This window comes from Hydractinia symbiolongicarpus, chromosome 5, assembly GCF_029227915.1.
Source record: "Hydractinia symbiolongicarpus strain clone_291-10 chromosome 5, HSymV2.1, whole genome shotgun sequence".
Taxonomy (NCBI): domain Eukaryota; kingdom Metazoa; phylum Cnidaria; class Hydrozoa; order Anthoathecata; family Hydractiniidae; genus Hydractinia; species Hydractinia symbiolongicarpus.
In genome coordinates, this window is record NC_079879.1 from 5,871,199 (window position 1) to 5,885,821 (window position 14,623).

Genomic DNA, 14,623 nt, shown 5'->3' on the forward strand with positions numbered 1-14,623 from the left:
AAAAACATTTCTATCGCCGCTTTTCGTTTATAAACTTTTAAAATGCGATGTAAAAAAACATTTCTATTGCCGCTTTTTGTTTATGAACTTTTAAAATGCGATCTAAAAAAACATTTCTATCGCCACTTTTCGTTTATGAACTTTTAAAATGCAATCTTAAAAAACATTTCTATCGCTGCTTTTCGTTTATAAACTTTTAAAATGCGATCTTAAAAAACATTTCTATCACTGCTTTTCGTTTATAAACTTTTAAAATGCGATCTTAAAAAACATTTCTATTGCCGCTTTTCGTTTATAAACTTTTAAAATGCCGTTAAAAAACATTTCTATCGCCGCTTTTCGTTTATAAACTTTTAAAATGCGATCTTAAAAAACATATTGCAGACAAATTTAAGTTTTCTAGACAAATGACATTTCGTAAAAATACAATCGCGTCCATGACGAAAAAGTATACACCAAGCAAAAACTACGAATATGCTTTTTCAACTTGATAAAACCTGAAACAAACAAATTAACTTTAATGAAAGACTTTTTTGAAAAGAAAAAAAATTAAATTACACTGGCTATAAAAAATCGTGCAGCTCGCGAAAATAATCGTGGTACACACGATCCTTCGTGGAGATAATAATATTAGCGTGGTGACCACGATAAAATGTTCGAATATTTGTTATATATAAACACCACGATTTTATCGTGGTTCGTATGCACCACGCTCGTTACACGAACACGATGTTAACAAACCTTTTCACAGTACTGTATGGACATTCTTAATCTGCTTTGCCATCTCATTTTCTATAGCAAAACATGCACTAAAACAGGTATGTATAACCACCAGTCTCAGCTCTTAAAATTAGCGTTAGCATTTGGCACTGCCGACGTAAAATACGAAAAAATCGTAGTTGTGTTGGCAAAAAATTACCGACGTAATTTTGTTGTGAAATTTTTAAAGAACAATAATTTTGGATTTGTTTGAGCTACTCCCAGTCATTGCGACTACAAAATAAGTACATACGATTTTCAGTAAGTTAATCATTATCACTATCTAAAATCATTCAGGCTACAGAAATACTGTGGTACCATTTGATTAGTAATAATAATTGAAAAAAATTGTATATCGTATTAAAAAGAAGTCCAGAAGTTCTTTCTCCCACACAACACAGCAGGCAATAAGTCTGCCCTTGGTTTTGTGAGGAGAGATGTTCTGCGAAGACTCCAACAATTAAGTCTCCTGTACACGTTTTAAAGTGACAGATGAGACGAAGGCAGCTTTCTTGATGTAACAAACTAAAATATACATACATCAAATTAGAATGAAATTTTTTATAAAATCTTTTTTTTGATTTAAGCTTAAAGGTGAATTAGTGTTTGAAGAGGACACGAGGTATAAAATGTTGTTGGACTTATATATTATAGAGCTTAAAAAGTTGGTTAACAAGTCTTTTTAAATTTTTTAAAAAGCTCTTTTCATTCTCAAAATATTCACATTTTAAGAATTTCAGATTTAATTATGCTGCATAAATTATGATGTCATTTAAGTAATGACAAATTTTGACATTCTGTGTCATTTGTAATTTTAGACCTGTAGGGATGTGCATTTAAACTCTATCAATGCATAATGGTGAATTGATTAACATAAATTTTTTTGCCAAAATGACTTTGCTCCTCCCATGCCTCTTAATTTTTTTGTTGACTAAATTAGTTTCTTCATTTTTAAATCAATCTCCATTACACCTTATTCAGGCCCTATTTGTTCTATTGTTATTGAATGTCCTATTTAAAGGGGATCTAAAGTAATTTTAATATAATGTATGATTCAGTGCTTGCAGAGGTGATATTCTCCAAAAAGCTTTATGTTACATGAAAAACTTTACTGTACTATGAACTTGATTGTGTCTTTTTTCTATACATAAAAATATAATAGTCATGTGTGCAATATAAGGCTTATTTTGCACACAAGCATATTTTGTTAGCATGTTTTTACATTGTAAAATTAGTTAAAAGTGATGTTACTGCATATATCCAGAGAAAATGCCACAAAAATATGAGACAGGATATAAACATACTAACTTCACCTTCATTTGTCTTGTTCTCTTTAGATTAAAATTGATATATGTTACGTCATGTTATAAAATGGAGTGGATAACTATCTTTTATCTGGTATTTTTATATTGTGTTGTAATCTTTATCCTTGTTATCGTTCCTGCAGCTTTCAATATATCACTTGGTGTACGAGAAAGATACGTAAATTTGCTTTTAAGAATATTTGAGGTATGTGATATTTATTTTAAATACAGGTAGGTTGTATGAGGCCTGTGTAAGAAGTGTTATGTTGTACAATAGTGAGACATGGGCAGTGAAGCAGGAAGATCTTGACCGTTTAGAAAGGAATGATATGAGAATGGTTAGGTGGATGTGTAACGCCAGTCTGAGAGACAAAAAGATTTCAGATGAGCTAAGAAGCAGGCTAAGTATCCGTAGAATTAAAGATGTTATCCAGATAAGAAGATTGAATTGGCTGGGGCACTTGGAAAGAATGGAGGGGGATAATTGGGTAAGAAAGTGTAGAGACTTAATAGTTCCTGGGGCAAAGCCCAGAGGCAGACCAAGAAAGACTTGGCAGGGGGTTATAAGGAGAGACTTATACAGAGGAAGTTGAGTTGAGATCTAACACAGTCTAGATCAGATTGGAAGAGGGTCATTAATATACCCAATATTATTGACCGCATCCAACCCATGCTAGCATGGAAAACAGACGTTAAGCCGAGAATGATGATGATGATGATGAGAAAATCTTCTTTGATGTCAAATAAAAATTCCCTCAGATAATTTTCAAACTTCAAGCTTTCAAAATGCTCAAATTGGTATTGGAATAAAAATTGTACATTTTTAACCACTTTCAAGCAAGTCTCTCACAGTACATAGCAGAGATATTAACTTAGACTTGACATGCAACTGACAATGATGAGCAAGATTTCAAGGCCATCCTCAACAAGTTTCCATGTGATTATCAGCATCTTTAAATTTTAGTTTGGTTATCAACGAATTCGTGAAAATAATGTTTTAAATGAAGCTGCCAGTGGTAAGTTACATGGTAAACAAGTAATTTATTTATATCTGTACTATTGATATATTCACTATCCTTAAATTTTTTAGGTATAATTGACCACAACCCAGAAACTCCAAAATCTCCTGTTCCTCGAAATATGTCTTTTGATACTTTGCAAAAGCAATTTCGTTTATCTGATGTTTGTGAGTTTGCAACATTAGGTATTTCGGTGAGTGTTTTTTGTGTATAAATGAACATTTAGGACTTTTGTATGACAGATATAAATATTTTGATTACCTTTAATGTATAACAACTATTTTTATATAATAGTTTATGAAAAAGATTTAAAAAAAATATTCCTAGGCTATTTCAGGGAAGGTGGGTGTGCATGCACGTGTCTACACACAGAAAATTATTATGAGTAATGAATAAAACAACCATAAGACAACTGTAAATATTTTTTTTAATGACGTTTGGGTTGCAGGCAGCCATTATCAAGCCAAATTCATTTATATATTTAAAAAACTTCCTGAAAGATGCATGTTTTTGAAACTCCTGGAAATTTGACATTGCCCTTGTTAAAAACATTCTGATGAGCCCTGGGGTTTTAGGATTTAGTTTTTTGTAGTTGTCATATATATTGATAGCATAATGCTAAAATTTATAAAGACACCTAAATTCTCGCCTAAAGTAATCAATGTGATTTTTTGCCCTATACATGCATCAGAACTTTCTTCAGAAAAATTATGAAGAATATACATATTATGCTTGTATTGGTATAATTTTATGACCGAAGCCTTATAATCAAAATGATATTAACCTGGATTTTATTCTTTTATTTAATAAAGATAATTGTAATGGCAAAAACAAAATGAACCCATTCCACAACTACAACATACAAACTTCCATTGTATACGGAATTTAATTCATGAATTCTCTTTCCAGGTTCTTGTGTTTGTAATTGAGAAAGGGACTGCTGTGTATTTTTGTTGAGCCAATACATAACTTGACAAGCAGCAAAGTGAAAAAAATAAATAGCTTTCACTTTGAGATGGTAATATATGTAAATCATAAATTTTATGAAGTCACCCCTTTGGTTGTTTTAAAATTCTGAAAATTATGGCTTTATTATAGTTATTTTGGGGGCAAGATTTTCATTGCTCTCGAAATGTGTAAAAAGCTATTAAACATGTGTAAATGTAACCCTAATATAAAAAACTCCATGTCATCACAACAAAATTTATTACAGTGCAACAATCTGGTTTTGATGAGCTTGAAATGAGCTCATCAAAACCAGATTGTTGCACTGTTATATTTCCATGTCATTTACATTTGATAAATTAACTTAGACAGTGTAAAGGGAGAGTCTAAGTAATATCTTTTATTCACTAGTCTATAATTGAAGATGAAGTTACAAACCGCTTTGATGCAGCAGGTATGGAGATCAAAATAAAAAAGTAGTTATATGCTTTAGAACATCCATTAGCAAGATTTGTTTTTATGAGAAATGCATTTTCTATCTATTAGGTTCTAAAAATACTAAAAAAATCCTGAATAAGAAAAGAAGTGATCCCTTTTAGCATCTTATAAACATCGCAATATTATGATATAAAATTCGCTTTTATTTACACAATTGTTAAATATTTTTTTGTCAGATTTTAAATTCTTTCTCATTTTTCTTTTTTCTGTTTTCAGAACTGCCATCTTGGAACTTATTAACACGAACAAATTTGAATTATCAGTTTATCAGGTAACATGTGTACAAATAAATCTCAAGAAAACTGCTTTTATCATTTTTACTGTACACTACATTTCTGTAACTTTATTTCAGTATGCGGCTTACCATAATATGGATGCTTGGTTTTGTGGTTCGATATTGCATTTTTTTGCCTGTAAGGTAAGAGTAATACTAAAATTGAAAGAAAAAAATATTTCTGATGCATTCTATGTTTTATTTTTTTGTAAAGTTTTAATGCAGTTAAACATCTTTACTGCAGCAGTTTGCTTTCAAATGTACATTAAGCAAAGTAGTAGAGAAAAATCAAAAATGTCAAATTGAGTTTAACAAACTTCGAATTAGCAAAACTTTGCCATTGTTAGGGATAGTTTGGCAAAATGTAAATTATTCTGGCCTGTCATGGAAGTTTTAATTGCAAGAAAGTTAAAAACATGAGAAAGCACTTTTCCAAGGGTCCAACGTCTTTTTTCTCTTTTTATATACTTTGTAAAAAATAGATAGTAAAACTGTTCAGAATTCTAAAGCTGTTTTGCTCTTTATGAGACAAAACGAAACAAAATTTCCATGCAAAAAAAGGCACTGCTGACTTTTAACTTCGTCCAGTCGGCCTTAAAAAACTATTATATTGTTATAAAACTATCAAAGCAGGATTTTACAATGTTGTGCTTATTATTTCGTTTTGTTTTTATAATGGGTTTAAGGTGGCCGTAACCCTTTCAAAAATCGCGTTTTTTTTTTTTACGTAATTAGTTACAAAAGGTTATTTTCAGACTATCCATTTGTCACAACACTTGTCACAATTTTATAGCTATAATACTATTATCTTTCACCAAAAATATTCAGCCTAAAAAATTCCTCTTAAAATTAAAATTCATGAATAATTAATTATTTCTGCCAGATATAGCTTTAGTCCACATGCTTGTGAAATTGTACAGAAAGAAGTGACGTAATTATTAAAGAGAAACCTTAATAACAACAAAGATGGCGCATTATGTAGAAATTTAAGACAATCGTCATTATGCTACACTGAAAGAGCTTTATCTTTTGATAGGATTTTCGTTTTAATTTAAAATTTTCAGACATGTTTGGTGAACCATGCAGCCGTGCAGTGTGCGGAAATCTCTTTATTCGGAATATTTTTTTTTAACAGCGTTCGATGCAGCAGGGGATGCTAACAAAAAATCTTTTGAAATAAACAAAAGCCTGTTGTTAAAAAAATATCAATGAACAAAAAAACTCTGCACACTGTTTTAACAGGATTAACCCAAGGTTCATTTAAAAACAGAAGCTGATAAAAAATACAAGATCGTAAAAAGTTTGAGCTCGTAGAAGCTGACTTTTTTCTTGTTTTGTGATACATTTTTATATAGAAATTTCTGTTAAATTAAAATCATTTTATTATGTATTAAGGCCTATATTTTTAGGAAATATTAAAAAATTGGTATAAATAAAACACAGTAAATAATTCAGCTATTTGGACAGCTAAAAAAGGGTTACTGCGACCTTAAATCTGTGCAACTTTTTTGTTGAAGGAAGTCCTATACATTTTTGAAAATACAATGTTTGGAGTAAAATGAAAACTCTGTTGTCCAATATTTTTTCGAAAATATATACATTTTACAGACCAGAATAGAAAAGACCCTGAAACAAAAAAATCCCAATACCTCAAGAACCATGAATGCAGTTAAGACCAAATGTTGACCAAATATCTAACTTAGTAATAGAAAATCTGTTCAAAGTTTTATTGTTCAGTGGCGTCATATTAGTAATATACAAAACAGAATTTCCAATTTTAGTCCGTAAAATGTGTTAGAAAAATCAAAATACTTTGAGACTTTTCAGGAATGTAAATAAAAAAGATGGATGTGTAAAAAGTGTGGTGATCTAAAATGTGCAGAAATGTGCAAATGCGAAGACTATGAGATTGCTAACATGAAGGAACACATTGCAACTGATGCGAATGATTATTAAGATGACATCGTTAAAAGAACTGCTGAGAATGTTTAATTGACAAAATTCAATAAAATTTTGTCAAAAAGTTTTAAATTGATTACATATTTTGAACATACTTTTTCAAACCTGGTCTGTAAATTATATATCTTTACAATGATGCTATCATTGGAACTTTCCAAACAATATTTACCAGCTGAATATTTGGTCAAAATTTTTTTCTTGAGGAGCAAATATTTTTCCACTTACGGTTGTATCTCTTCCATTGGACAGGAAATTTAGTAAACTTATAATTTACAGCTAATAAATCAGCTACTAACTTTCTTCCTTTCGTTTTTAACTGCTGGAAGGTTTTAACACATTTTGATTTTCTTACTAATTTTACTGAAAATTGTATTCTGGTCTGAAAGTTATCATTATGACGTCACTGAGCAATGAAACTTTGCAAAAAAGTTTTTTATATTTAATGTTTTGTTTTTTATTATGCTGGATATTTGTTTGAAATTTGGTCTTTATTACATATAGTTCTTGTTTTATTAGCATTTTTCCATTTTGGTGTCTTTCCCCTTTTTGTTTTGTAAAATGTACAGGTGTCCAAAAAAAATTCGAACAGAATTTTCATTTTATTCCTTGACCATGCTACTTTCCAAAAATGTATAGAACATGTTTTTAACAAAAAAGTCACATTGAATTTGTCACAATTCAAACAATATTTTTTCTAAAGCTTGATTGAAAGAGTGACCTTATTTCTTTTAAAAAATCATGATGGCACTAAATAATTAGAAATGCGCGAAAAATTAAAGTTTAAGCAATAACTTTAATTTATTTATTTATTTATTTGTCACCAACAAAACTGCATAATTGCGCTTAGGTTAATTTTTCCTAACATATACAACTTGAAGCCCTTTATTTTTTCTTATTTAAAGCCTGAACTCGAAAGAGTATTGGTAAGTATTTGTTTAAAGTAAATCCATGCGACAACTGGGTTCCACGTATTAAATGGTTAACTATAAATCAGAGTTCCACTTTAATGAACTGTTCAACTGAATATTCACTGCTATTTTAAAAATGGTAGACATATCTTCCGTGAGCTCTACAAAAAGTGCATGATATGAAATTTGAATCAATGTGTACATGAGGAATGTGTTGAAAATTTGTGAAAACATTTGTTTTTTTTGTTACAACATTTTTTATGGTATATTTTTATTGCAGGTTGACATTAACTATCATCGGGTTGACAATGTTGTTATCATCCATGTCCATTCTTCCTCTCATACCTGATAAATCGTAAGTACAAAGAAAAACTGCCCAATAAGCAGTTCTAAAACGCGATTTGCATCGCAATTGATTGTTTACCTAATTTTATTTATTTGTTTAGTCTTCGCAAGTGGTTGTGCAAATGGACAACGTTGTTGTCATTTCGAATTGTCGCCAGAGGATTCTCTGCAGTAGTTCGATTCCATAATAAGTATGAAAGTAAATTTTTTTTTATTTAATTCCTGCTAAGGCTTAACGAAACCATTTTTAACCGAACATACAATATAATATATAAACATAAGACCACTGATTAGGACATACAAAATTCGTTATCACGGTGTTAAATTTCTGCGTTTGGTAAATACATCATTAATTCAAGTAAATATTAACTGTATATGCATAATTCATACCTTTCTATATTTAATCGATGAAAAAAACGGCATATTTGTGTTGTAATATGGTGGCTAGCTTGTATATGTTTCGAGCAACACTTTTCTTTTCTTTCAGAGAAAACATGGCAAAGGGTGGAGGTATATGTGTTGCTAATCACACTTCGCCAATTGATGCTATTTTATTAGCATGTGGTCGAAATTATGCATTGGTAGGACTTTATAAGTTTTTTTTAACCTTTTTGTCATTTTTCTCATCTCTTTAATGAGTTTTCTTAGAGCATGAGTTATACACGTCCCTGTAGAGTTCCTTCAGTATTTCAGGAAGAATAGCTCACACCAGAAAGCAAATTACAAAACTGGTTCCCTGTAAGGGGACCCGTCTACAAATCCTGCAAATAATTCTTTAAAATTTTTTCCAGCATTTATAAACTAGTTGTTTATTCAAGAATTCCAATCTAGAAGCCGTGTTGTTCACCAAAACACACTTCTAAATAAGTATTCTCTTGTAAAAAGTGTTTACCATGTTCACCATAATATATTTTAGATTGGACAAATGCAAGGAGGAATCATGGGTACTGTTCAGAAAGCTTTGCTAAAGGCACAAGATCATATTTTTTTTGAACGTGGTGAAATGAAAGACAGGTTACTGGTCGTAAAAAGGTAAAAAAAAATCATATTTTTTGACTCTATGTTGAACTCATGTGATAGCATTGCCTTTTTTATTTTATATTTGTTTATGTTAATTAAGTTTTTTTTATATAAAAAAGGAACGCTCACTTGAGTACCCTTCATTTTCCTCTTGTGTCTGCATTGGCACAAAGTCACAATCTTCTCATCTCTTAATCCAAGTGATTTGTTGATCAACCTTTTGTTGATATATGTGAATAATTTAGCAGCATTTTTAATGATGTTTTTTAATTTCGTTTAGGATGAAAGAACATGTTGAAGATCCAGAGAAAAATCCAATATTAATTTTTCCAGAAGGTAGGTTTTCCAATTCCATAATTACATAAAGCAGTGCAATGACAGCAGTGTATTTGGATTTTATGAATTAAAGTGAAGCTTTTACAAACTTGTACAGACAAAATCCTCAGTTCATCCTCAACCTGTTCTTTGTTGAAAAGAATTGGCATGGCTTTCAATTACCTTGTCATGATTTTGCCAACAATGACCTCGTTTTAAAACATCTTCGATAGATAACTTATAGCCTTAGCCTTGGAGATGGAAGCAGAACGAGTAAAGTGGGCTGTGAAAACAGAAGCATTTATTCCTGATGCCTTAAGCATGTCTATATAAAGATATATATTTAAATATAATATATAAGATATGTAACTACTACACATAACTAGTGTCATGAACATGTATACACCACACATGAGAGAATAAGAGCTGCAAGTAGCAAACAACAACTGATGGAGAGAACGTTTAATTAATAATAATTAATCAGTGATGATTTATATTTTCTTTGTAGTTATTATTCGGTAACCAAATTAATTAGTTGATAAAGACTAATTACAGAGTATGTACCCACAGACTAAATTAAAAGGATATACAATTAATTGTTTTTTGCTGCACAGAGTTTTCAAAAAGGCTTCATTAGATATAATTTACTGGGTGAATATATAATTTTAATAAAGTCATACAATTTTGTTTGAAGATCGGTAGTTTAGCTGGTAGAATTTTCGATATATATCCAAGAGCCCACAATGGAAATTAAACCACAGTTTCTTGTCCTAGTCACATTCAAACACCAGTGGTAAATTTTCATTATTCATTATTTTTCCAACCAACATTTATGCAATCAGGCAAGGGATATTATACATGTGTATTGCCTGTATCTCCCAGTTAGCTTAAATCAATGCGCAACAAAAAAGTTTTGAAGATAAGTACACTAATTCAAAAATATTACAAGTGTTCAACTTCGTCCCGGGGCTCAATTCACTTCTTTGCCAGTAAATTAAGCCCCTGGCTTAAATGTTCTTTAAAGTGGTGTCTCTAAATGCGATAGCACTTCTAAGATGGCGCGTTTTTAGTGTTTTGTGTTTCTTCTAGGTACTTGTATAAACAATACATCGGTAATGATGTTTAAGAAAGGAAGTTTTGAAGTTGGTGGAATAATTTATCCAGTAGCTATCAAGGTTCGTCACGTTTATTACCTTTCAGAGATTTAGTGTAGAGTCAGTCGCAGAGTTGAATAAAGAAATGTTTAACTTGAGAAGGTGAACATTCTCATTTTTCATCAAGTTCCCATCATGTATTTTTCTTTTTCTTTTGACCTTTATTCAATTGACCATACCATTCATAAAAATGTTTTAATTTTCCCCTACTTTTTAGTACGATTCAACTTTTGGAAACGCGTTTTGGAATTCCATGAAAGAACCTATGGCTGTCTATTTACTGAACATGTTAACTAGTTGGGCAATTGTTTGTGATATATGGTATCTTCCTCCCACTCAAATTAAGGTAATAATTTTTCTTGCAGTATACTCTTGTGAGTTTGCACTAAAACGAAAAATTGACAAGGATAGTGTTTGATTGTTCTGGCAGGGGACTTGAAGTGAGATGAGGCGAGAAACTAATTGAATTTCCGCGCCCGAAGGCGTAGGAAATTCTTTAAAACCGTCGTTGTTTTCTTTCGGAGCATTTTTTGAGAAAAAATCGACCATGGGATTTCACTTTGCTCAGTCACAGATGTAAACTTCGTACCCAAGCTCCTTAACTACTGGGAAGTCTCGTATTGACGTTTCAGGCCAAAATTGGTATTTGTTTTCGACAAAATTTGGCACAGTTAACAAAAAGAGTATGCTGAACATAATGGTGACATAATAATTTTGATTTTTGTCACCTAAATGTCATTTTAGGCCAAAATTGGTCCAAAAATTAAAACTACTTCATTTTCAACAAAAATTGGCAAAGTTAACAAAAAAAGTATGCTGAACATAATGGTGACATCAAAATTTTGATTTTTGTCACCTAAATGCTATTTTAGGCCAAAATTGGTCCAAAAATTAAAACCACTTCATTTTCGGCTAAATCTGGCACAGTTAACAAATAAAGTATGCTGAAAATGATGATGGTACAAAAGTTTGATTTTTTGTCACCTAAATGTCATTTCAGGACAAAATTTATCCAAAAATTAAAACTGCTTTATTTTCGACAAAAATTGACACAGTTAATAAAAAAGTATGCTGAAAATGATGGTCACATCAAAATTTTGATTTTTTGTCAACTAATGCCGTTTAAGACCATAAACGTTTCAATCGCAAGACTTTCAACCATGAATGATAGGCCGTATTTTTTGTTAGCAATTTCTTTTAAAATGTGAGTTTAATGACACGTTTCGATTTGTTTGCGTTTGTTGTAAGGTGTGCTTTATCTTCAGAGGTTCATGCACCGAACCCCTTCGAATGTTTGGCACAATAACACAACGAATTAGCAGGTTTTCATCAAAAATTTTGGTAGCGCGCGGAAATTCTTAGAGCCCCCAGGGCTTCTTGTTTGCTGCTTCATATGTTCTGCTTGATCAGTTCTGTGAGACATACTCACTCTCACTCTCACCTTTAAATCACGGGCAAGGAGATAAATGTTCAAGATGTACTTCAGCTCTTCTTGTCTCATGACTATTGTCACACTTTACGTCATTACTGCGAGTTTCAATCAACGTACAAACTTTTCATAATTTCAGGCCTAAAAAAAAACTTTCAGGCGTAAATACGAAACCAAATAAAAAATGATTCGTTCTTTATTGCTGCTTTTTCTAATTTTATAGTTTTGTTCTCACTTTAAAGCGGTGTTTGTACTAACGTTTTGTTGTTATAGGAAGGAGAATCCTCTATACAATTTGCGAATCGTGTTAAGAAAGATATAGCTCGTCAGGGAGGACTTGTAGATCTTGTATGGTATGAAGATTTTTTTCTGTTACCTTTTCTATTGTCATCTATAGCTAAAGAACATGAATGCATCATAAAAACATAGTTTCTTTAAATAGTTAAGAATTTTGATTAGAGAGAAATGAATAGCAGGAATTTTCTTTGTAGTTTTATATAGGCTAATACTAATCTCAAGATAATAGTTTTTTTACAACTTCCTGCATTTTTTGTTGTTGCTGTTTTTGCAAATAGACCTGTTTCCATATCTATTTACGTTCCGTGAAATACTTATATGAAGTTGCAGAATAAGATGAAAAAAAGTTGGTTATGACCAATTTCCAAGATGCTGGTTGTTCACATACTTAAAAACTAACCACGTTTTTAGAACAGTGTAAATACACTTTCACTGTTTTCTAGTAAATTTAAAACTATAACTTAATGTACGCTTTACTAACGCTCGGTGGCACTTCATATTACACTGGCCAGTTTAAAAAATGAAACTAGCTTACTATTAGCCAGTCAGCATAGCTAATAAGCAAAACAGCAAGTGGCTATGTAACCTGCCACCCGGAAACAATATATTGGAAATTTCATTTTGAGCTCTCCCTTCCCTAAAAACCAATGATGTTGAATATTAAATATGCTTGACAAATGATTTTTTTTACAAGAACATACGAGTTTCTGCTGTAAACGTGTTAATTTTTGGCCAAATCTTTGTCTCAATGTTCTTAAAAACTAGTTCCTTTTGCATTTTGTTTTTTCGCTTATACATAAAATCTTGAAAATTAAAGTTTAAGTGTGACATGAAAAGCATTGTAGGACAAAATTTTACAATTGTATAATTTTTTTCTTTATTGGCAATACGGTAAAACCGTTCGAGTAACTATTTTTTTTTTTTTTAAGGAACAATTTATAAATTGCTTTGTTAAGTGATTCAAGGAAAAATTTGTTTTGAACGAACAAAATCAGTGAAAATTTCAATTCCCTGAAAAAGTACCAAGATAGTCGCCCTTTGAATTCAATGTCAACCTTATTTTGGAATTTTGAATAATTTTTTTACTAAATACAATCTAGGTCAGAGGCTTAATGTGACAAAACTAACCAAGAGGAAAGTTAAAAGTCTAACTTGCCCCACCATGAAAATAAAGTCAAATTAGTATCCTATTCTAAAATCACAAAGCGTGAAATGTTTCAAAAACTTCCAAAACAACCCTTGTGTCACTTGGAAACAAATAAACGCGGCAAGACACCCCTAACAATTGGTCAATTATTATTTCAAAAGCACAGTCAGTAAGCCTGGCTAATATTATTTTTACAGATATTGTTTGAAAAATAAGGTACACCCAATAACTGGAGTTACAGGATATGTATCAGCAACATCACCAATTTTGAAGCCAGTAATACCTAGTTCATTCAACACCAAAAAAAATTAACGAATCAGTAGAACGGTCCAGTTTCTTCTTGCATTACTTCGCTGCAAACGAAAAATTTACTCATAACCAATCTCGTTTTCGTGTTATTCGGTATATTAGTATGTATATTTTTCGGAATGAAAATAAATATGGGAATAGGTCTATTGTTGTCAAAACAGCGTCACTTTGTTTGTAGGGATGGTGGTTTAAAAAGAGCTGCAGCGCCTGATCGTCTCAAAGAACAACGACAACAGGAGTTTGCCACCCGATTGAAAACTGAGTAAATGATGAACCTGGGATCCACTACCATCCATCAATAACTTGAGATCACGTTAAATTGTTGTTTTGTGCATCAATGAATGGTGGAAGGGAGAGTTTATCTTCAAAACAATTCAGTCACGTGACATTGGTTGTTGCTTCGGTCGTGTCTAAAATCTTTGGTGTTTACATAACAGTATACGACAGTATAGCAACATTTTTAATTTCCCGATATTTTTACAAGGAAAAAAAACAATTTAAATAATTTATGGTGAAATTTTACAGTGAGTGATAGGCTACTATGTTATCCAGTTCTAATATTTTTTATTTTGCATACACGAAGAGAGCTTTACATGGTTGATTTTTTTGTGTGTTCCTAAATACAACCTTAACAACCTCGTCCCTGTTCATCTTGCGATTTAGAGATTATTCATAAATAACGAATTCAGTAGGAGTCTGGGAACAACAATGTTTTTTTTATATAAGGTTAAGCCTCCATCGATGGGCGTTCAAATTAGGATAATGAATTAATTTTCAGATTAATATTATTCTTGCAAATGTACACAAATAAAAACTACTATTAATGATATTCTAGATATTTATAAATTCAATTTCTATTATTTGAGTTTTTAACGAAATAAAGTTGGAACCGCATTTTAATTAGTTAAAGTAATGTCCGCTCGTTTGTGTCATCACATCAC

At 31.2% G+C, this 14,623-nt stretch overlaps 1 protein-coding gene across 1 annotated transcript; it reads left to right on the forward strand.

Annotated features, from left to right (window-relative positions):
- Nucleotides 1-2,013: 2,013 nt before the first annotated feature.
- On the forward strand, nucleotides 2,014-14,274 carry LOC130644406 (glycerol-3-phosphate acyltransferase 3-like). Its single transcript, XM_057449998.1, has 15 exons — nucleotides 2,014-2,268; nucleotides 3,028-3,079; nucleotides 3,154-3,275; nucleotides 4,439-4,481; nucleotides 4,742-4,796; nucleotides 4,878-4,943; nucleotides 7,947-8,021; nucleotides 8,113-8,202; nucleotides 8,499-8,592; nucleotides 8,928-9,043; nucleotides 9,312-9,367; nucleotides 10,436-10,521; nucleotides 10,718-10,846; nucleotides 12,203-12,282; nucleotides 13,861-14,274. The coding sequence occupies exons 1-15, from the start codon at nucleotides 2,029-2,031 to the stop codon at nucleotides 13,946-13,948; spliced, it is 1,392 nt and encodes a 463-aa protein (XP_057305981.1). The 5' UTR covers nucleotides 2,014-2,028; the 3' UTR covers nucleotides 13,949-14,274.
- Nucleotides 14,275-14,623: the final 349 nt, after the last annotated feature.

Bases quoted from the DNA above. Each gene is read 5' to 3' on its own strand.
- LOC130644406 (XM_057449998.1), top strand. From the start codon at position 2,029: ATGCCACAAAAATATGAGACAGGATATAAACATACTAACTTCACCTTC. The intron at 9,368-10,435 runs GTAGGTTTTCCA...TGTTTCTTCTAG, and splicing joins AATATTAATTTTTCCAGAAG to GTACTTGTATAAACAATACA. The intron at 12,283-13,860 runs GTATGAAGATTT...CTTTGTTTGTAG, and splicing joins GGACTTGTAGATCTTGTATG to GGATGGTGGTTTAAAAAGAG.